The sequence below is a fragment of the Motacilla alba genome, chromosome 5, assembly GCF_015832195.1.
Source record: "Motacilla alba alba isolate MOTALB_02 chromosome 5, Motacilla_alba_V1.0_pri, whole genome shotgun sequence".
Taxonomy (NCBI): domain Eukaryota; kingdom Metazoa; phylum Chordata; class Aves; order Passeriformes; family Motacillidae; genus Motacilla; species Motacilla alba.
In genome coordinates this window covers 8,183,608-8,205,576 of record NC_052020.1, presented here as the reverse complement: position 1 = coordinate 8,205,576, position 21,969 = coordinate 8,183,608, and the positions used below count along the sequence as shown (strand labels likewise).

The 21,969-nt window shown below is 48.9% G+C and overlaps 2 protein-coding genes across 8 annotated transcripts in view; one reads left to right on the top strand and one right to left on the bottom strand.

Annotated features, from left to right (window-relative positions):
* Nucleotides 1-6,543, top strand: part of RAB3IL1 (RAB3A interacting protein like 1) — a 34,273-nt gene extending 27,730 nt beyond the window's left edge. For all 7 annotated transcript variants that reach the window (XM_038138668.1, XM_038138665.1, XM_038138671.1 and 4 more), the window contains 3 exons: nt 2,651-2,727; nt 3,388-3,584; nt 5,833-6,543. In XM_038138668.1, coding sequence (XP_037994596.1) covers nt 2,651-2,727; nt 3,388-3,584; nt 5,833-5,981 — 423 coding nt within the window. In that variant the 3' untranslated portion in view covers nt 5,982-6,543. The remainder of the gene's footprint in view (nt 1-2,650; nt 2,728-3,387; nt 3,585-5,832) is intronic.
* A 372-nt stretch (nt 6,544-6,915) lies between these two features.
* Nucleotides 6,916-20,045, bottom strand: FADS2 (fatty acid desaturase 2). Its single transcript, XM_038138686.1, has 12 exons — nt 19,594-20,045; nt 16,087-16,197; nt 14,902-15,099; nt 14,695-14,796; nt 14,080-14,205; nt 12,814-12,874; nt 12,407-12,483; nt 12,145-12,242; nt 11,491-11,587; nt 10,498-10,577; nt 9,348-9,473; nt 6,916-8,446 (listed from the first exon to the last, which is right to left on the bottom strand). The coding sequence occupies exons 1-12, from the start codon at nt 19,798-19,800 to the stop codon at nt 8,395-8,397; spliced, it is 1,335 nt and encodes a 444-aa protein (XP_037994614.1). The 5' UTR covers nt 19,801-20,045; the 3' UTR covers nt 6,916-8,394.
* Between the last annotated feature and the right edge of the window lie 1,924 nt (nt 20,046-21,969).

Below are 21,969 nucleotides of genomic sequence, written 5' to 3'. Positions count from 1 at the left end.
CCCATGTTTGTGCAAGGCTCACTGGGCTGAGCTGGAAAGTTGACTTTAGCCAGGCTGAGAAGGCAGCTGGACTTCGTGCTGGTTTATATAACATCCAGAGAATGTTTCACCTCCTTTGGGAGTGGGAAAGGGAGCGTAGAGAAAATGAGACTCAGCCTAGTTGTGGGCTGGATGTGAGGGGAAGAAGGGAAAATGGCTTTGGAATGGCCTTAAGATGAAGGAGGGTAGATTTGGATGAGATATAGGAAGAAATCCCTCTCTGCAAGGGTGAGGAGGCCCTGGCACAGGGTGCCCAGAGAGGCTGTGGCTGCCCCTGGATCCCTGGAAGTGTCCAAGGCCAGGTTGGAATGGGCTTGAAGCAGTCTGGGACAGTGGAAGGTGTCCCTGCTCATGGCAGGGGTTTGGAATGAGATGGGCTTTGAGATCCCTTCCAACCCAAACCATTTTGGGATTCCATGATAAATCTGAGCTGCCAGTGGTGTCCTGGCTCAGGAGATGAGATAGCACTGGCTGGAGTGATGGAGCAGAGAAGGGATTCCCAGCAGGGAAGGTTTAGGAAAGAAGAGGCACTCCTAAGCTTTTGTTTGGTTTAATCTTGAAATTATTCCCCTGGTAGGAGAAAACATAGCTGCACAGGAAAAGCTGAGTCACTGATACAAATCTGGTTATTTACAAGTGACTCCAGTGATGGAAAAGCCATTTGTGCAGGAGTAGAATCCCAAAACAGCTCCCCATGGGACTGAGAGGGGAGCTGGGAGAAGGAAGCTGAAGGTGGAGGTGTTCCCCAGGAAGCTTTGCAGTGGAAACCCCAGCACCCAGTCCTGTGCTGCTCACAGAGCTTCCAGGGATATCTGTGTGGGCACACGGAACATCCTGAGCTTTTAACTCTGCTGATGCTTCTGGTTTCTGCTCCCTCTTTGGTTCTGGGGCTGCAGGCTTCCCTCTGGCAGATGTAGCCATGGGATTGGCTCAAGGACAGCTCCCTGTCCTTAATTCCCCTGGCTCACTGTGCTAATTCTGCTCTGTTAATCACCTTAGAGTCAATTTAAGGTGCTTCATGCCAAAGGACAGTTATGTGGGTCACAGCTCAGTGACACTTTTGCTCTTTCTGCATCAGCACCTGGACAGAGGTGACTTGTCCCTTGTCTTTGGTGACCTTCCCCTTTGTCGGGCCACCTGTGCCATCTGGCAAAACCAGGAGGAAGGAGGGAAGCACAAATCCAACCTTCCCTCAACCTGAGGGCAGTGATAAATAATGTCTCAGGAGAGCTGGAGCAGTGTCTGATGGTCCCACAGTGCTTTCGGACAAGGGAAGTTTTCCAACCACCCCAAGATCTTGGCAGCTCTAGCAGACATTAGTCCTTAATAGGAGAGGGAAATTGGGTTCCAAATCTGATTAATGTCCCACTGGAATGATGTGTATGTGGAGCAGACCTCATGGGCTGTGTTTGAGTAGTGCCTGAACCAACTGAGTTGGGAGAACCCAAAAAAAACATTTTTCTGTTGTCAGCAGTTGGGCATCGCTACTTTCTCCTCACTGTGCTGGTTTTAAAAGCCTGGCTTTACACATTCAAAATACACAAATGAGTTAAACCCTCTCTCTTACTGCAGCCCATGGGACTCATCCCTGTGCCAACACCACCACGTCCAGGAGAGCTTCTCTGAAACCATTTACTGAATATTTCAATGGAGACCTTTAAAACTGTTCCTCTCTGTTTAGAGAGTCATTGCAGAAAGGAAATTGCTTCTTAATCTCTGTCTGCTGTTTTGTGTTTGATTCATTTGTGCATCATGGGGCAGAGCAGGCTTAATGTCTTTTTGCTTTTAATTCTTATTTTATGCAGACAGGGAATTATTAATTTACTTATGCAGAGAGAACTGTTCCCAGGGAATGGTTTGGGCTTGGAGGGATCTCTAAAGATCATCCAACTCCTGACTTGCCCAGAAGCTCCTGCTGCACCATTCAAGCCCAGACATCCTGTTACTGTGGAGCTGCTGATTTTCTGCAGGGATGTGGAGGAGTCATGGTGCTGGAATGCTGCTGGAACACTGTGGCTGTACCATTCCTTGCCCTCTAGTGCTGTTGGATTCCATTTCACTCACATACCTTCACCAAATCAGGTGTTCAGCTTTAGATTCAGTGAGCTCCAGCATGATGGGGAGACAAGAATGAGCAAGGCATGGAATTGGGATTGGCAGCAGCGCTTTGATTTCTGGTCACACTTTATTTCCCCCTCCCCAGGGTGATGGTGAAGCACAGGCTGTGCTGCCTTGCTCCATTTGGGGTTGTGAGCGTGCCCTAAAGGTTTGTGGACTTGCAAAGGCTGATAATTTCAGCTCTGAGTGATTTACCTGGAGATGCTGGACCAGGAACTGGCCCCAGCTGAGAAACCAGCAGCATCTTCAGCTCAGAACCCAAACTTCCACGTTTTACTAGGGATCTGTCAGCAAGAAGGAAACAAAACACAGAGAGAAAGTGCAATATGGCTCCTATATTTTATAGAAAAAACAACTGCTGCTTAATGAAGGCCAGGCTAATTGAGGCAAATTAAATTAATCAGGCAAGTGAATCAGCCACACCCATTCTGAGGAGGATGGCTGCAATCACAGGCAATTACTGTGATTAATCCTCTCGTTGTCATCCCCACAGCCAGCACCTGGCCAAGAAGCTGGGGAGTTACCTAACTGTGCTCAGGAGGATGCTGCAGGGGAAGGTGGTGCTTCCAGGTGAGGATCCTTCTGCTTGGCCTTTTCCCACTCCTTTCTCGAATTTCTGCTTCGCCTCCCTTGACCTGAGCAGCCTGGGCTTCACCTTCAAACCTCAGAGGTTGGCAGAAGGTGGGAAAGCTCTGACACAGGGTGTTTTAGAACACATCATCATTCACCCCAGTCAAACTTATATTGGTACCCTCCAACCTCTGTGGAGGGTAGATAGCATCTTTATTTTATATAATTATTTATTTATATAATTTATACTTATTTTATTATATTTTATGTTCTGCTGTGGGGGAATTATTCACCTCCTGGCTCACTCTGGAATTCTGGATTATTCCCTACACACTCTTTACGTTGTGGTTTCCAAATGCATAAGTGTGTGGTTGGAAATGTGAACAGAATATTCAACTTACAGCAGCTCCAACAATGCCCTGTTCTGAAGAAACCCTAGGACAGGGATGGTGCAGGGAGGACTCAGTATGGAAATGTTTCTATGTGATAGTTGAGGAATTTAGGTTAATTTTTCAATAAAATATATATGATAACATGATATAATCCAGCACAAACGCTGAAAAATTGAGGGTTTTTCAGAGGCTGAGCTTGCTGGTTTGTTTTTTTGTTTGTTTGTTTTTGGTTTTTTTTAACAGAGTTTTAAAAACCTTTTGCAAAAAGGAAGTTCACAAATGTGGCTGCCCTATCCCTGGAAGTGTTCAAAGCCAGCTTGGAGGGGATAAAAACTGTACATCTGAACACCATGAAGCTGTTGAAGATGAATGATCTGAACATCATTCATCTCCCCATGCTGATGCCACACACAATTTGTGTTGTGAAGAAGTTTCCTGAAACCTCTAGAACTGGGCCCCTGCAGAGTAAGTAAAACATGATTTTTTTAAAAAGCAATATTGTTCATGGATGAAGCTATCAATTTGTAACAGTTAATTTTTGTGTAAGAGCCACCTGTGTTTGCGTTAGGGGAACCTGTTTGTTCTGGGATGAAATGAAAGCCATAAAAATGGGGTCATTTTCTGCTTTGAGTTCTGTGACACCTCTTGGCACCTGCTTTTGGGCAGGATGAGTTTGCCTATGGAGCAATTCCTTTGGACTCTGGCAAGCTCCAGTGTTGGTTTTAGGGGAGAGATAAGGATAACCTGGCCATCACTTTGTCTCCTGACCCTGGAGAGCCTGTGAGTCCCTTTGTCTGCCCCTTCACCTGATAGGACAGGTTTCAATGGGTTCATCTGGCAGAACCAGCTCTGTTGAAGTCTCTGGGCTGACCTCAAGAGAGTTTTGACCTAAAATCCTCTGCTGGTTTTGACCCAAAACCCCCAAGAGCATTGGATGGAGGTGTGGGTTAGAAAAGCTGCTGCAAGGTGCTCATCACACCCCAGGATGAAACATGAATGGGCACAAAAAGGACTTTAAGAAAACTGTAATATGCTTCTATGAAGTTTTCACAACAATTTTGTTCTCAGCTGCTTCCTCAGACAGTCTAGAGGCCGAGTTTGAGTGTCCAGGCAAATCTTTGACAGGAAAATCTCCTTTCCTTTGGTGTTTGTTTCCAGGATGAGGGGAAGCAGCAGCATTGATCCTGAGATTGTGAAGGCTAATAAAGAAATCATCTGTGCTATTAAAGTCAATGGTATCAAAGTAATTCCACTAATTTCACCACTGACTTTCCACAAAAAGGACTTTCCACACTCACTGGCTAACAGCTCCTCCATAAAAAGCCACAGGAAAACCAAGGGAAGCCATAATAAGCAAGTCTGATCCCAGGTCCTTTTTTAGTTTGCTTCCACAGTGTTCTTGGCTTGGGATCTGATTTTGAACTGCTAAAAACAAAACCAGTTACAAGGCTAAATCTGATATTGGAGCTTGAATCACCCTTTATGTCAAATCCTACCCTGACTCTTTACAATTCTGAATCTGAACATGTTTTTGATCTCAAGAGCAAAACCTGGATTGTGACATTCCCACCCTAGAAATGTCCTGACTTGCTTAGTTGGCATCTCCATGCTACCTGCTTGTGGATTTGTATGGCAGAAGGCACTCCAAGAGGGAACAAATTCCCTCTGTACCAGTGGCTCTGGAAAAAAAAAAACACATAAAACATCTGTATGGTCAACAAATAGTTATGATTTTATTGAGTGGTAGAATACACAAGGAAAAAAAAATTGTTCTTTTTGAGTTACTGGATTTTTTTTTTCAAAGAATTAAGAATAACCAGGAGCTGTCCTATAAGGAATGTGGGTTTGTTGTTTTAACATTGGAAATGTTAGGGCTTTGTTAGGAAGGCTTTCTTGGGAAAGCATCTACTGAGGAAAAGGATGTCTTTGCCCTAATGAAGACCTCAAATCCAGCCAGAGAGCTCAGCCCCTGCAGCAGGGAATGATAGTGCCTGGACAGGGGTCCTGACAAGCCTCCCAGGCTCTATTTCAGTGAGCAGTTGGGAGCTAGACTCCTCAAATCCATGCTTGGAGGGAAAACTCCAAGGAAGTCCCCTAATTCCCACTGTGCCTCTCCCTGGAAGCTGGGGGCAGTGAGTCCCTGCTCCCAGAGCTGTGGGAGGGGGGGCTCAGTGTGAGATCCAGCTCACTCCGAGGTGTCTGTGGATGTCACCAGTCCCTGCCACCCCCTCTGAGCCCCAGCTCTGCCCTGCCCTGCCCTGTGTCTCCAGCGCAGCCCTCTAGGCAGATTCCAGCCATGCTGGGAGATCATGGGACACCTGATTCCAAATTTCTCCTCCTTCATCTCTCAGTATTTTTTCTTCAACTCTCATGCATTCCTCCCCAACCCCTGACCTTCCCAAACTTCTCCCATCTCTCATTCTCCTCCCAAAACACACTCAGAGGCTTCTCTTTGCTGCAGTTTGTGCTTTTCTGTGGCATCCTCAATCATCCTGGTCCTCCAGCTCCTACTCTAGTCCCCCACAGTGAATGGGGAGAACAAATCCAGTCCTTCCCTGGCTGTTGTTTGATTCTCTGCCCTGAAACCAGCTCTGTGTTTCCAGCTCCCCAATGCCATGTGTGTAGCTGGGTTCAATGAACCCTGGCAGGCTCCCAGCACCTCTTACTGGCTTAGGTTTTTGTTTTTATTTTTCATGTTTGTGTCTCATTCCAGTGCAAACGAATGACCTTTATCAAGAGAGAAAGTGGACAAGATTTCACCTCATTATCTTCAGAGAAACTGGTTATTTAAGAGTCCTCAGAAAGCTGGGCAAAGCTGTGCTGAAAATTCTGTGTTTGCATCATTTTGATGGCAGATTTTAACCTGCTCGTGTCTCACTCATTGCTGCCTTGTTGGAGACAAAGCTCATGGGAAGTTTGTATCCCTCTACATTCCCAGTCTTACTGAAACTTCTGGAATATCTCCAGATAAACATAATTTTACTTGGAGAACAATGATAACAAAGCAGATTGATCCATACTTCCAGGGCTCTTTGTCAGGGATCTCTTTGACCTGCTCCATTTAAAGAGGGGAGAGCTTGTAGAATCCTGGAATGGTTTGGGTTGGAAGGGGCAATAAAGATCATCCAGTTCCACACTCCTGCCATGGGCAGGGACACCTTCCCTAGACCAGGTTGCTCTAAACCTCATCCAGCCTGGTCTGCAGGGATGGGGTGTCAACAAGGAATCAAGGCACATAAAAATCAGCTCAAATTCCAAGAGAGAAAGCTGGGATTTTTTGGAAGGAGAGGAAAAAGCTATATGAGCCAGAGAGGCTTTGCCTGAAAAAATAGTAAGTTTTTTTGGGGAAAAAAATGCCCATTTCCTAACAGCTGATATTTCCCCAAACAGCTTCCTATGAAGAAAAGTGAGAAGAGAAGAGAAGAGAAGAAGGGGGCAGGGCTAAGAAGGAAAATATTTGCTCTGGAAATAAGACAAAAAAACCCCCAAGGGCTGTCAGAAGAAGCTGGATATTCAAAAGCTTGCACTGCCGCTGCCACTGTGCTCGTGGTCATCCTTGCTGGAGAGCAGCATTCAAGGAAGGGATGCACAAGTTAAGGCAGTCCTGATGAGGTTAGCCAAATTCCAGGAGAGCTCCTTACTACCTGGGAAATCACAGCATCCAGAAGGATGTTACTTATGTAGCTTTTCACCCTAAACCTTCCTGATGGTACTTGGGTGAGCGAGACCCCCAGAACAAGCCCTTCACAAACCATAAGCATTGCTTGCTGAAGTTGCAAGATGCTGAATTCCCCACTGTAAGCAAAGATAAAATCTCATTTTATTCTCCAAAGAGGGTGGGGAGGGAATACATTTTTTTTTTTTTGCAATGCTGGCCATAGTCCCAGAGTCGTCTCTATTCGTGATGAAGCACCTTGCTGATTCTGTGGGATGCTGCTAGGATTCAGGGATTTGACAGAGAGGATCCAGTTTCAGAGCTGAGGGAAGTAATGAGGCGTGCAAAGTAACCGGAGTCTCCCTCCTGGTGTTTCCAGGGAGCACCGAGGCAGATGCTGGATCTGGAGGCTGCTTCTGGAGCCATGGCCCTTTATCCTAAACCAAATATCTCTTCTGTTGTGTTGCAGCTGAACCTGAATGCCCGGATTTATTTGGGGTCAGGTCACCTGTTCCACAAGCACCTGGAAGCTGTCCAACCATATCTCCTGATAAGCCATTAGTGAATTAAATGCTGGGCAGAAAATGGGGTTTTAGACAGCTTGTTAGAGGGTTCTCCAAAGGTCTCTGATCAGCAGCACAGCCTGGGCAGGGCTGATTCCAGCTGGGATTTGAGCAGCTCCTCCTTTTGCAGGGAGAACTCCTTTTCTCCTGCGATTGTTCCCAAGGAAAGGGTGAACAGTGCCATGGCTCCTGGCCTCGGGCAGGCAGGAAGAGGCTCGGTGCCTGCCAGGCATGTGCAGACAGGCAGAACTCTGGGTTTCTGCAGGGCAGGATGTGAAAAGGCCGTTTGTGGTTCCCCTGGAGCACTGAGGAGCAATTAGCACGTTTTGCTTGTTTGATTGTTTTGGTCTTTTGTGTGATTTGCTGACGATTCCTGTGCCAGACCTGCTGCTCATTAAAGAGAAAACAGACCCTCTCCTAAAGGAAACCTTTTGCTGTTTAAACCCAGAAATCTCCTACAGAACCCTGGGAAGAGGTGCTGATCCTAAAAACACGGCTGTGTTAACCCTGTGTGGTTAGGGGTTAGCTGTGCAGGGCCAGGGTCACAGCTTGCACTAAAGGGATGCTACGGTTAGAGAAGGGGAGGAGGCAGGGAAAGGAGGGAGCTGGGCTCTGGGCAGGGCTGGAAGCACAATCCAGCCAGTCCCGTGGGATGTGATTCCTCTTCCACACAAACATGGCAAAGAGGCATGAGCTGACTGGGGTGTCCTTGGATTGCAAACACTCACTGAGGCCTGAAACCCCTTAGGTGAGAATCAGGGTTTGTGTGGTTTAGGCAGAATGAGAAGAAATCTTGTGAAAAGAAGGGCAAGGCCAGGTATGAATGCTTCTTTTTTTAAACATTTGCACTGCTGGCCTTGCTTTCCACCCTCTGGAGCACATTTTAAATCTGTCTGGATTGAACAGGGCCTGCACCAGAAGCAGCTGGCAAGACAGGAAACTCCCCTCCAACCCTGGATTTAGACTGAGATCTGAGAGTAAAAGACACAAGTGTGAATCCCCCCCATGTCCCCCCCATCCCTCCCGGTCACTCACACCTCCCCAGAAAGATTCGTGATCACTTATGGAGATAAGCATCCAGCCACAGATCTCCAGATTTCTTGAGGGACCTGTGGGAAGAAAGGGAGAAGTTTGGGAACCTTCCTTCTGTCCTGTTTTTCCTGCAATGAAGGCTGTCACTGAATTTAATATCAATCACAGGGTCACACTCACAGAACCCACCCTGTCTCAGTGTGAAGCCATTCCCCCTGGTCCTGTCACTCCAGACCTGTGTCCAAGGTCCCTCTCCAGCTCCTCTGGAGCCCTTTTAGGCACTGGAAGGGGCTGTAAGTTCTCCTGGGAGCTTCCAGGCTTCACTCCACTGTGAAGCCTTGGTGCTGTGTGGCCCGGTCCTAACCGGATTTGGGGACAAAAGCAGGTTTGGAACCAGCTCTCCTGCCCACTGTGGCCACCCCACTTCAATGTGCCCATGATCAGAGTGCTTTGTGCAAGAGGTGCCTGGACTGCAGAGCTTTCTCGTGTTCCCTGCCATGAATTATTCCCCTCAGAGGAACTGAGACAGCAACATTAACACCGAGGCTGCTGACAAGGACTGTTAGATCCTCTCCAGCTCTGCCTGTAGGGAATTGCCTGTTGCTGCTGGCACAGCTCTCAGGGGACACAACAGGGGCTGTAACCTGACTCGTTTCCCTTTGATTCATCTCACTTTGCAGCAGGAGATCTGCTAGCAGCTCCCAGCAGCAGGAGCCACCAGCTGTCAGAACGGGGTGGTATAAAAATCAGAATCATTAGGGTTGGAAAAGCCCTCTAAGATCGACCCCAGCACTGCTGAGCCACCGTGTCCCCAAATGGCACGATCAGGTTTGCACCTGTCTAAAGGTCAAGTGTTTGGTACTTTGATAGCAACAACACAAATTTCTGAAGGGTCTGCCATGTCCTGGAGCCTCTGTGCTAGAAAATATCAGGTGTCCCTAAAAAAAGGAGCTGCAGGTGGGCTCAGGAGGGCCTTACCCAACGATGTCTACGAATGCTTTCCCGAGAGGCTTCTCCTCATAGTGGACTCCATACTTGGCACATAATGACTTCACCAAAGGCTTCACCTTCCAGAAATTGTGCCGTGGCATCGTTGGAAACAGGCTGGAGAGAAGAGAGAGAAAACAAAGCTGAGAAAACTCTCGAGACAAGCGACAAGGGATGGGCATTGGGATTTGCATCCTCAGGGGCTCATCGTTGGTGCCTTCTCCTCAAACTGTACAAACAGAGGAAGGGAGGCACAGAAACACCCCTGCTTTATACTCCTCTGTCTCAAGGAGGTGGTGAAAACTGATTTTCCTGTCCTGCCTCAAAGCAAAGCCATGCTCAGGACACACTGAAAGCCAGTTTGTGCAAGAAGGGACATGACTGCAGTGAGAGGGCAGTGGGAGTGAGGGAACAGCCTCAGAGATGGCCGACCATTCCTCAGGGAATAATTGTTTCTTGCTGAACTGAATTCCCAGTGACCTGCTATTCCACTTGTGGAAGCAGGTAAAGAAGGATTTTTGGGCACTTTGCCCTATGCTCTTCCATGGAGATTTCCTAAGCTGGCTCCCAAACCAGCCAGCCTCACCCTAAAAGCCATTTCTTTTACATTTGCTGTTGCCATTGGCAACAGACTGTCCATATGGCCCTGTTTTCCATATTTTTTCTGGAATCTGGTACCCAGCATCCTACACAGTCCCACACTCTATGAAACACTGGAGTGCTTTAGGGGAGGGGAGTTTTCTGAGGTGGATGCTTGGGATTTGAGCCCACAACTGGTAGATGCATAACAACCACTCCCAATTAAACCCTAAATTAAGGCTGTGAGAGTGAAAGCTTTGAAGCAAGAGAGAAAAATGCCACAGCTGTAAGAGAAGCACACTATCATGGAATGGTTTGGGTGGGAAGGGATCTTAAAGCTCATTCAGTTCCTGCCCTGCCATGGCAGGGTCACCTTCCACTAATGCAGGTTGCTCCAAGCCTCATCCAGCCTTGGCTTGAGCACTTCCAGGGGTGGGGCAGCCACAACTTCCACACCTGTGTAGTCTGGGACTGTTTCCTGGGCATTCAATCCTTCCCCAGCTCATAATTCCCTCCCCTGGGCTGGGACAAGCTGGCAGTGCCATCCTGGCTCTGTACTCACTGGTGCTCAATCTGGAAGTTCAGGTGCCCGGTGAACCAGTCGTTGAAAAAGGACTGCTCAATGTTGCAGGTTGCTGCCATCTGCCAGGGAGAGAGAGAGCTGTGAGGGTTAGGGATGGCTCATCCCAAAATCAGGGTGAAATTCCTCTTCCCTAAGCTCTGGGAGTGCAGAGCCTGCCGTGGCCGGGTGCAGCAAGGGGAGTTTTAATCCTTCCTCAGGGCCTCAGGCAATCAAACTCTCACTGGTGGTGAAGTGATGTAGCAGCCCAAGTCCAGATTCCTAAATCTCAGCCTCTCCCATTGGAGATCAGAGGGTTGACAGCAGTACCAAGGTGGAAAACAGGAGAAAAATGCATGGACACAAAGCTTCCCCATCCCCATGTAGTTATTGCTCAGTTTGCCTTAAGTGTGATATTCTGCGAATATTTCTTAGTTATTCTTGCCATTAATGACCATAAAATTAGATATTTTTTCTTAATATTCTTAAAATTCAACCAAATTTTTGATAGGGTTCCTCCCTCACACATTTTGCTTGGATTTGCAGGGAGATAGAACTGACAAAAAATCAAGAATATGGTTCTAGAATAAAGAAGAGGAAAGGGAGAACTCAATCACTCATCTTCCAGAACAAAAGGACAAAGGCAGGCTCCAAAATGAAGAGTCAACATATTTTCCTCAGCTGTTTTATTGCTAGGATCTACAGGCCTGGCCAAAACATGCAGGAATTTGGATTTGCAGTCACATCCAGCTTCACTCACCACAGGAGCAGGTAACCTTTTGATTGTCAAACTAATTACAAAACTTTGGAATTCCATGTCTTTCCCCAGCACTGCTGGCTCTGGGAAGAACATCTTTATGGGAAAAGTCATGGACAAGACAACTCTGTTCTAGTTAAGGGTGGTGGTGAGGCTAGGGGTGGTGGTAACTCTCACACTCTTTGAGTAAATCCCATTTTGGGGTGAGTCAGGGGTGGTTTTCTCCCCCTCTCAGTTACCTGGGAGCTCAGCCAGTCTCTGTGCTTCTCAGAATCGATTTCCATTGGAATGTGATTCATCTGGGTGACCCACACGAACCAGTGACTCTCCAGAAACCTGCAAAACCAGGAAAAATCATGAGAATTTCTACCAGACGTGGGGACATCAGGTAATTAAAATGGGGTATGCAGGGAGCAGCAGAGACTTGGATGGATGTTGACAAGGAATTGCCTGGAATCATCTTTGTTCCAGGCTTGTTTTCTGCAAAAGCAGATGATCCAATTTTGCAGTTTCGCTTTTTTTTCTTGCACTTTGAGTTTCATCAAATACTTTGGGAATAATGGGCTGGTTGTGATAAGTTTTCCAGCTTGATTTCAGACTTGAAGCATGCACAGAATTACCTCCACAGTCTGCTGGGAAGAGGGTGGGATGAGGCACTCTGGGAGGGCCCAGCCATGACCAAAGTGGGATCAGCAGTGTGTGAGAACAGGGAGTGAGGAAAGGCAGGGGAATTCTGGCAGGACCATCATGAGGCAGGGGAAGGTGCAGGGAGAGGAGATGGAACTCAGAGATGCTGACAGGGAAGTGAAGCAGTGGGACACAGCAGAGCTGAGGCCAGGCTCAAACAGCACTGGAGGGATGGGAGAGCAGCAGGGATGCCCTGGATGCCCTACCTGACAAAGGTGAGGAGACACAGGGATCCCAGGACGCCGTAGAACGGGATGTAGGTGACAAAGTAGCGCAGGTAGTAGCTGATGGCCCAGGCCAGGTCCTGGGGGACAGAGAAAACACCAGGCATCACTATGCCCATCTTGGATAACGTGTCCTTGCTGGTGATGTTTGGAACGCTGGGTAATTCCTGCCTGCCCCCTGGCCTCCCTCTCTGCTCCAGTTTCCAGCCAGACCCCGTAAGGATGGAGGGAATGTTTCACTCACCGCCCAGAACCTGCGCTTGATCATGGTCGAGATGATTTGGATTTGGAAATACACAGGGATGAGCAGAGGTGGGAAGACTGCAAGGCAAAGGGAAATGGTTTGGCTATCAGAAGGGTGGGAAGGTGTGTGACATGAGGGACTGCTTCCATGGAACTGGGAGCATGCATTTTTCCATGGAGCCTCTCACATGGAGGTTTTTCCCAGCCTCAGCTGTTTTACATTCCCTTGCTCTACAGGGCAATGTTTCAGGTGCTCAGATATCCCTGAGCTGATTTTGGGACCTGCACAGGGTCCTGAGGAAAGGTGGGATGAGTTGGGATTTGAGGAGTTGCTCTGCTCACACAGTGAGGGCTGGAAAGGACAAGTGGCATTCCAGGAAAAGGGAAGAGAGGAGGCTGGATACTCACTGAGGAAGAAGTACTCGTGCTGGTGGTTGTAAGGCAGGTACTTCAGCTTCTTCTTGCCATACTGCAGGACACAAAGAGACAGCTCAGCCTGGGATTGGGACATTCTCAGGTAAAAGCAGATTCTCTGCAATAATTCTTAATTTATTGACCAGGGAGTTTTGACTGAGCGGGTAAGAAGAGTGATTAAATGTCCTTTCTCATTGTGTTAGGTGTAAACTCAGTTTTTAAAGATAGTTTCTATTTGCTTGATGGAATTTGGATGCACTTCACCTTCTGCCATCCCTGTGTCTCTGAGAAGAGCTGCCAGAACCTCCACTCCATCTTTACTAATATGAATGTGATAGGCATAAAGTCTGCTTTTTTGGAAGGGAAGGCTTGTAACACCAATAAATCAGGCACATTGTTCCCTCTGGGCTGAGCTCTGCAAGGCTGTATGCTTGGCATAGTTGGAAAAAAGAATTTTTATACCAATGTGAGAATATTGGGATAGACTGATTCTGGCCTAATATCAGATATTTTGAGGCAGAAATCCAGTTTTTCCTTGTTATCACAAATGTTTAGGTTTTCCTTTAAGTAATAGAACCATGGTCTGCTTTCTCAATAATACAAAATCTGGCTGAGAAACCATTTTTAATGTTGTATTTCCCTGTGTTATCTTTGCTGCTTGTCCATTTTCTTGGGGTTTTGTTTTTAAAATTAGAAATCCTTGTTCCTCTGTGAAAAACACCATGATTTAAGTGCTTTGAGTAGGTTTTTATAAACAGGCAGTAAATATTTTGGCTCTGGAGGGGTGGATAGAACTAAAATTAAAATCACTTGATGCTGGAAGATATTTGCTATGGAAATGGAAGGTCAGTTTTGAAATGCTCCTGCTGGAATACTGAGGAACATCATATTCCCCCCTCATGTTGGTACTTCAAGCCAGCAGCATGAAGTGGCCTTTAGTGGCTTTTTGCTTTCTCTCCAACCCCATCTGCATTATTTTCCCTGAGGTAACCCAAGACACTTTCTCCTGTGGTCAGCACAGGAAATGGATTGGGAATTAGTAGTCAATGCTGCTCCTCAGCCCAAGGGTTGGCTCCAAACTCCTGTCAGACCACGTAGCCAGAATAAATCCCTGGATTAAGCATTTCCTTTGTAGCATTCCTGGAAGTCCTGCCTGCGTAAGTCATGTCTAACAGTGGGAGCCAACTCCTGGATTTGCACAACCACTCTCCGGGGCCCTCTCAGACAGTAGTTTTCCATGTTTGCCCCACTTTTCCTTACCTCAACGGGCTGCGTGTCTCCCAGGACAAAAATGTGCAGCATGTTCACATCTGGGTCCTTCTGGAAGATGTTGGGCTTGGCATGGTGCTGGAAGTGGCGGTGGTTCCACCAGTTTGCAGAGGCACCCTGGGCAAGGAGAACGAGGAGTTTTCATCCACGGAGAGCTGCTCCCAAGGTGGGAGTACTCAGTCATTTATAGGAACTAAAGTGGTGCGGGTCAAATTGTGGCCAAAGTGGGATTTGCTTTGGAAAGAGCAGCAGGCAGGGAGTGGTGGAGTTGTTGGTTGCTATGAGACTGCTGCTTGCAGAGGGATCCCTAAGGATCATCCACATTGAAAAAACACAGAATCAACACGCTCTGAGCGAGTTGCAGCTCACTGTGTCTTCCCAGAAAATCCTGAAATGGTTTGAGTTGGAAGGGACTTTAAAGCTCATCCAGTGTCCCTGCCATGAGCAGGGACACCTTCCTCTAGCCCAGGTTGCTCCATGGGCAATGGTCACCAACTTTTTTTGTGCCTCTGCTCACTCTGGGAAGGTTGGGAGCCTCCCTTTCCTACTCTGCCACAGCCAAAGTGATGCATTCCCAGAATTCCCTGGCTCCATAACTCCCTTTACCTTCAGGTGCCCAATGACAAACTTGTGGACAATGTGGTTCCAGGAAGACTTCTTGAAGACAGAGAGGTGTCCAAAGTCATGTTGCAGCCACCCTGCCTGGGCCTGGGATAGGGAGAAATCAAACAGTCAAGAAGCTATTGGGAATCAGAGCTAAGCAGGAAAGAAATGGAGATGGAGGGCAGTGTGAGGAAGATCTCTTTTTGTCACCTGGGAAGTTGTAAGGATGCAGGCAAGGATGAGGGTTGTGATCCAGCCGGTCCCAAAGTAGGAAATCATGAGCCAAGCCAAAACTTCCATGACAATGATGTGGCCCAGGTAACAGGAGAAGAACAAGGGGCTGGCTTGGAACAGGTTCATGTCCTCCGCTGTCTTCCGCAGGGTCCGGAAATCCTCCACCAGCTGGGACTGCAACAGGACAGGCAAGAGCAGGGTGAGGCTTGGGAGTGAGCCTGACTGAGTCGTGGGATGGATGGAGGAAGGATGAGCTCCATGCCGAGGACCCTTGCTCTATATTCCAGCTTTTTGCCCTGTATTTCTATGAATAAACATCCTGGCTGGTCTGAGCCCACATCCTGACCTTTTGGACCTGGAGCCAGGAGAGTAATCCAAGCTCTGCTGAGTGTCACATCACCTGATGGCTCTTGTCTGAATGAGCTTCCTAAGCACTAAGAAGCTGGAGCAAGAGGGAATTCAGTGCTATTGTGCCCAATTCCAGAGCTCTGATAATGAGCACCCACTATCACCCGTCATCCATTCAATCCGTGGGCCAGCCCCTGTGCAGCCATCCATGAGGGGCATTCCTGGGTCACTGGGGGCCAGCGTTGTCCCCTCTATTGTGAGTGACACAGATATATCACAATCATGGCCAGCCACAAACAACGGGGCAGGATTGAGTTTCCTGGCCAGAGCCAGTTGTGCCATGCTCTGGGCCTGAATAATGGATGAGCAGGGATACAGAGCTGCCCCGAGGATGGCCAGTGGCTGCTGCTCCTTAGCAATGCCACCCAAATGGGACATCTGGGGACTTGTGTTTTGGAGCTTGGTCACCAGCAAAGGAGCAGCAAGAAGGGACCACGGTCGCCAGGGCTGGTGCACATTTCCCATTCCATGTCTCAGTTCCCATTTCCCTTCAGGATGGGCTAAGTCCAGCCTGGGTGCCTGGAATGGGCTGCCAGAAATTGGCTGTTGGTGGCTCTGTGGGAAAGAAAATATTTGTACAGCCAAAAGTGTCACCCCCTTTCCACACATATTTGAATCCATGATAGGATGAAAATACTCTACATGGAGATGTTCAGTCACTGAGAACTCCTCTCCCTGTCTGGAGAGCATCCTGAGAGGGAAAGAATGGTGGGAATAGCCAGCCTGAACCCCAGCTGAGGAACAAATACTCACATTTTTGTCTCGGTCTTGGCTGGGCTCCCCTGGAGCGAGTTCTCCAATAAGCAGGGGCTTGAGAAACTTCTGCACCAAGGTGGGATTGATGTGGAAGGCCTGGAATGCATCCTGGAGTGGAAACAGGAGGAACTGTGTGAGATCCAGGAGTAAGATGTGCTTCCTATTCACTGTGTCATTCCCACCCACCTCCAGCAGTTGTGGAACCTGTGGAAAAGGGGCCAGGTGACCTCCAGCTCTGGGATCACTTTTTGGGACATTAATTCCACTGATGAATTTGCTGTGCTGGGAACAGTGACACCTGGGATGGCATCCAGCCGTATGGTGAAAGGCACCTCGAGAAATTCTTTCTAAGCAACTAAATACTTAAATCCTGTTAATTCCCTTAGAAGGTAGGCAGAGGGGAATTTGTACAAATCCCTCCTAGGATATAAATACCCTTGGAAAGTCTGCTCCTGGAGGCAAGTCAGGAGAGGGGCTGACTGGTGACTGAAGCTGGACGTGACTGCAAACACAAAAAATATTCCTGGGTGTTTTGTCCAGGCCTGGAGATCCCAGCTGTAAAACAGCTGAGGAAAAAGTGGTGGCTTTTCAGAAGAATAATGCCTTGTTTGTGGAGTCCTTTTGATCCTGGCATTCACGAGTTTATCTGGTTCTTCTTTTTCTCTATTTCTTCCCCTTTCCACATATTTCTGTCCACCTGTATCCCACAGGTGCCTGATGCTCCTAGTGAGATCTTGGCCAGATCCTTTCACATGGCACAGCTGGAATTTTAACCCTAAGGACAGCAGCAGGGACAGAAAGCTGACTCAGATCAGAAACCCTCACTCTGTCCTTGCCCTTTCCTTACTGCACAGAACTGGAGTCAGCTCTTGGAATTCACCTGGGAGAACAGGAAAGATTGGTTCCATGAAGTGCTAAGAGAGTATGGAAAAAAAAAAATCATTAAAAACAGGAGTGAGGGGAACCATGCTCCAGCCTTTCCACCTTTGTCACATTGCCTAATAATTGTAGGGACCAACTAATGTTTCCCTCCTGGCTCTAAAGACAAAGGGCAGACTGGAAAGTGCTCCTTGTGTCCAGCTGACCCTTCTGGGAGCTGCCCTCCATCTGGAATTCAAAAATGCCAGGCAACAACCTCAGGCCCAAAGTCCACCAAAACCAATCAAAGCTTGGACCTAGAAGTGGGTCACTGAAATGTTCACTCTGGTACCTTGTTTCCCTCTCTGGAACAATTTGCAGAAGATGTGAGAGAGGAAGGAAAAGCAGAATGAGGGGGGAAGTGGGCTGACTGTGCCTCTTGCAAGGCTCTGCAGTTTTGGGTGAAAAAAAAGGGGAAGAGAGAGGGTGACATATAAAATAATACTGAATCAACATTTCTTAATGCTTCCTAACTGTTGGGAATAAAAAAGTCTTTGGAGGTCTGATTGGGTGCTTACTGCCTGGAGATCCTGCAAATGATGGAAGATTGGATTTTTGTTATGTTTATCTCATTAAGCTCCTGTACTAATAGGTCCCAAATATAAGAGAGCCCCTGAATTTTGGAATTGTTCTCAGTTCTTTACTGCAGGAGATAAAAAGCTTAAGGGAAAAGATAATCCCTGGGAAATGCTGTGTGATATTGGCACTTGACCTCCCAACTTTGTGATCTACTGACCAAATAAGCCGAAGTGTTTCATGGGATATGGGAGTTATTCCAGCTGCTTCTGGTGAGAAAAAAAAGCTTTGTATAATTGAGATATGAGCTGTACTCGAGCACTGGGAGTGCTTACAGCAGTCAGCACAAGGATTTTCTTTTGCATCCCTGAACACTTCTGGGACAGAGACACTGCAAAGTGTCCCTGCCTTTGTGTTCTGTGCATGAGGTGACACCAGAACAGGTTGGCCCAGACTCAGATGTTGTGTTTTAAAAAATCAGAGAGCCGTGGAATGGCTTGGGTTGAAAGGGACTTCAAAAATCATCCCATTCCACTCCCCTGCCATGGGCAAGGACACCTTCCACAGACCAGGTTACTCCAAACCCCATCCAGCCTGGCCTTGGACACTTGCAGGGATGGGGCAGCCACAGCTTCTTTGGACAACCTGTGCCAGGGCCTCAGCACCCTCACTTCCTCCTGAAATCCAGTCTAAACCTGCAGAGGGTTCTCCCCCTGAATGAGAGAGGGTTTTCTGGCTGTAAATGGTTGTTCACCACAGGGAAGCTGCAAAACTGATGCCAGTCCTGGTTTGGTGCTCAGAGCGGTGATTTAACAATTTCAGAGCATTTTTAAGTCCATGCCTTCATGGAGTGTGGGATGCAATGTAGCCTGGGGAGGTGGGAGGAGAACCAGCAATCCTGGAACCACCAACCTGTGGTTCAGCCTTCCTTTCAAGGATTCTGCAGTAACAGATGCTTTTTGGTTGCTAATGGAGATACTGGAGTTAAATTCTTGGGGACCGGAGTCAAACTCCTCCTGTTTCAGCAGCTCTGTGTTTGAGCAGTTGAAAGCAAAACCTGGCCCATCTTTCTGAGGGAGAAAGCTATTCATTCAGAGGATTTACTGCACAGGGACAGAAGGGCCAAAATGCAGCTCAGTGCTTCAAGGAAAAGAATGGAAAATCCCCACAGGATGCAGGGAGATGGGGGCCGATGGAAAGGGAAGGTTCTGCCAAAAAATTTTGTCGCACATGGAGCCTCCTCCTTGCCAAGGTGTCAGGAGCCATGGGAGACCAGCAGTTCCTGTTCCTCCTTGGCCTCTGCACGTTTGGGGAAGAGCTCTGAGTCTGCTTGGATTTCATTAACACGCCCTGAAGGCTCTGAGGCTGCTTGGATTTCATTAACACGCTCTCTGGATGCACTTCTGAGGAAGGTGGTTTTGAGGGGAACCCCAGACAACAAACAATTTCTTTCCAATTTGTTCCTGTTTCAAGGTTGGGTTTTTTTTGTTGTTGTTGTTTGGTTTCTTATCTTTGACTGAAACCTGAGAGGTGGCTGAACCCAGCGAAGGAGCAGCTGGAGCAGCAGCAAATGGTTTGCTGGGTTGTTTTTTTTTTTTTTCCTCTTTTCTGTAACAACCTGTAACCAAATTCTCCAGAGAATTTTCTCCTGGGGAAAAAAATGCTAAAAAGCTCCCTGTTTTAAAGCCTCCTCACAGAAGCAACTTTGAGACACAGCCTGGCCTCTGTTTAACCCTCCCTGTGCTTGGCTGCGTGACTCTGCATGTCACAAGCTGCCCCCTGGAAAAGAGGAGATTTGGGACACTTTGCTCCCGAATTCAGGGCTCGAGGCACGGCACAAGCAGGAGACAAAGGCAAACCAGCAGGATTTAAGCAGAGCAATCCCTACCAACCCATCGGGGGGGATCCGCTTGAACCGAGCCGGGAGCAGCGAAGGGGCTGAGCCGGGTGTCCAGCAGGTGCTGGGGAGATGGGGACAGGGGACAGCAGGCAGCTGGCTCCCCTCGGGGAGGGAAGGAGCTGTCAGAGGATGCTGCTGGAGCCGGGAGAGCCGCGGGGGTCGGTCCTTACCGTGGCATCTTCGCCGGCGCAGTGGCTGATGACTCGCTGGCCCCCCGGGTGCCTGTTTGCCCACTTGGTGACATTATAAACCTTTCGCTCTATCACCAGCCACTTGTCCGTCCTCAGGTTGTGCTTCTGGATCTCCTCCCAGGTGTAGAAGCGGATCTGCGCCGCCGGCTCCCCCGAGTCCCCCCCTTGCTCACCCCCTTTCCCCATGGGGCCACTCGATTCTTTTGTCTTCTTGACCAGAGGGGGAGAGGAGGGGGGAGAACCTGTCCCTGCTCCTCTCGGGGATGTGCCGGACGGGAAGAGCTTTCCTGGCGGGATTGAACTCAGCTGATCCCCTGCTCCCTCCCTTCGCCTTCGCTCATGTCCTCCCTTCTCTTTGTTTCTCGCTTCCCTCCGCCTGCTCGGAAGTGCCCCCTAGGCTGGCTGTCCCCGCACTGATGCACTTTATCCTCGCACATAGCCCTGTGTTTGGAGGCAAGCTCGGCCCCTTCCACCCACACGCCCCCTCGCACCCCCCTCTCGGGCATCCCCCCCGGGCATTCTCCTCCCTCGGCATCCCCTCCCTCTCCCAGCATCATCCTTTCTCCCAGACATTCTCCTCCCTCCCGGCATCCCCCCCCCCTCCCCAAACTCTGCATCCTCCTCCCCGCGGGCATCTCCCCCTGCCCGGCACGCCGCCCCCCTCTCCGCGGCATCCCCCCCGCTCCGCTCCGCTCCGCCCGCTGCCGGGGCTCTCCCGGCGGGATCAGCCGAGTCCCAGCGCCAATCCCGGCTGTCCCGCCGCCCTCCCGCTCCCGCCCATTGGCCCGGCCCGATCTTTCGAAGCGGCTGCGGGCCGGGACCGCCGGGGGACGGGAGCCCCTCGCCTCCTCCTCCTCCTCCTCCTCCTCCACCTCCCGCTCCGAGCTTCGTGTCCTCGAGATTTTTTGGCTCCTGATGTAAAGAGCTGCCCCCGCCGTTTTTTTTTCCTTTTCCCGCGTTATTTTTCTTGCCCTCCCCCTTCTTTCCCCCCTTCCTTTTCCCCGTTTTCTTTTTTTTTTTCCTTCTTGATTTCCTTTTCTGCCCTCTCCTCCTTCCTCCCTTTTCTCCCCCTCCCCTTCCCTCCTTTCCCACTTCCCTCCTTTCCCCTCTTTTCCCTCCCTTTATCCCCCTTTTCCTCCTTCTCTTTCCCACTTTTCCCACCTTTCCCCCTTTCTCCTGTTTCCTCTTCTTCCCTCTTTCCCCCTTTCATCAATTCTTTCCCCTCTTCTTCCTTCTTGCCCCCTTTTTCCTCCCTTCTCCTCTTCCCTCCTTCTCCCCTTCCTGCCTTTTCCCCTTCCACTCCTTTTCCCTCTTTTTTTCCCTTCACTCCTCCTCCTGCTTCCCCTCTTTCCACCCTTTTCTCCTCCTTCCTCTCTCCTTTTAATATTTTTTACCATTTTTACTCTTTTTGTAATCTTTTTCACTATTTTTACTCTTTTTTTCTCTCCCCCCCCCCTTTTCCATACATTTTTCTGCTTTTTCCTCCTTTTTCTGCCTTTCCCCCCCCCAGACTTCTCACCCCACTATTCCCTGCTGAGCTCAGAAAGGAGCTATTGCTGTTCTGCCCAAAATCTGCATTGTTTTGCTCTGTTTTTGCCAGGCTGGCAGACTTCACAGCTTTGCTGTGGCACAAGCAGAGCTGGTTGAGCTCTGCTGCCCCAGGCCATGCTTTTATTAACGGGTGGGATAGTGCCATCTTTGCCATCTTTTCCTTGCCGTGAGGCACTTTATTGTACACAATTCCTGCGTTAGGTTATGCAAGGTGTGGTGTGGCAAGGAAAAGAACAACACAGACCTCTTTCCCTGCGGCTCGGTTTACCTCTGACAGGACTTGTGGCCACTTTCCAGGGCCAGGCAGGTGTGATCCCCAGCTTTCCTGGCAATAGGAAGCTTTTCCTTGAATATTTTGCATGAATAAGTGGGAGGATTATTAATCTTTCCTGTAGTGGCAGAGCAGGGCCTAAGGAGGGGAAGGAACCCACAGGGTTAACCATAGAATCACAGAAGGATTTGGGTGGGAAAGGACCTTAAAGACCATCCAGTTCCAATCCCTTGCTATGGACAGGGAAATCTTCCACTATCCCAGGTTGCTCTAAGCCCCATCCAACCTGGCCTGGAACACTTCCAGGGATGGGGCAGCCACAGCTTCTCTGAGAAATCTGTGCCAGGGCCTCAGCACCCTCACAGGGAAGGATTTCTTCCAATCCAAATCTCTCCTCTTTAGCTTTGTGCCAAGCCATGCCAGAGCTTTCCTCTGTTTCTGCCTGGTGTTAATGCTGCAGGATGGCTTCAGCCTGTTGGACAATCTTTGCCTGTGGGGTGGGGTGAGGAAAGTCAGAAATGACAGGAATGTTT

Excerpts from the sequence above, each read along its gene's own strand:
- FADS2 (XM_038138686.1), bottom strand. The coding sequence starts at position 19,800 with ATGGGGAAAGGGGGTGAGCAAGGGGGGGACTCGGGGGAGCCGGCGGCG. Across the intron at positions 12,875-14,079 it reads GAGACACGCAGCCCGTTGAG|TATGGCAAGAAGAAGCTGAA; the intron begins GTAAGGAAAAGT and ends TGTGTCCTGCAG. Across the intron at positions 12,484-12,813 it reads GCACGAGTACTTCTTCCTCA|TCTTCCCACCTCTGCTCATC; the intron begins GTGAGTATCCAG and ends TTTGCCTTGCAG.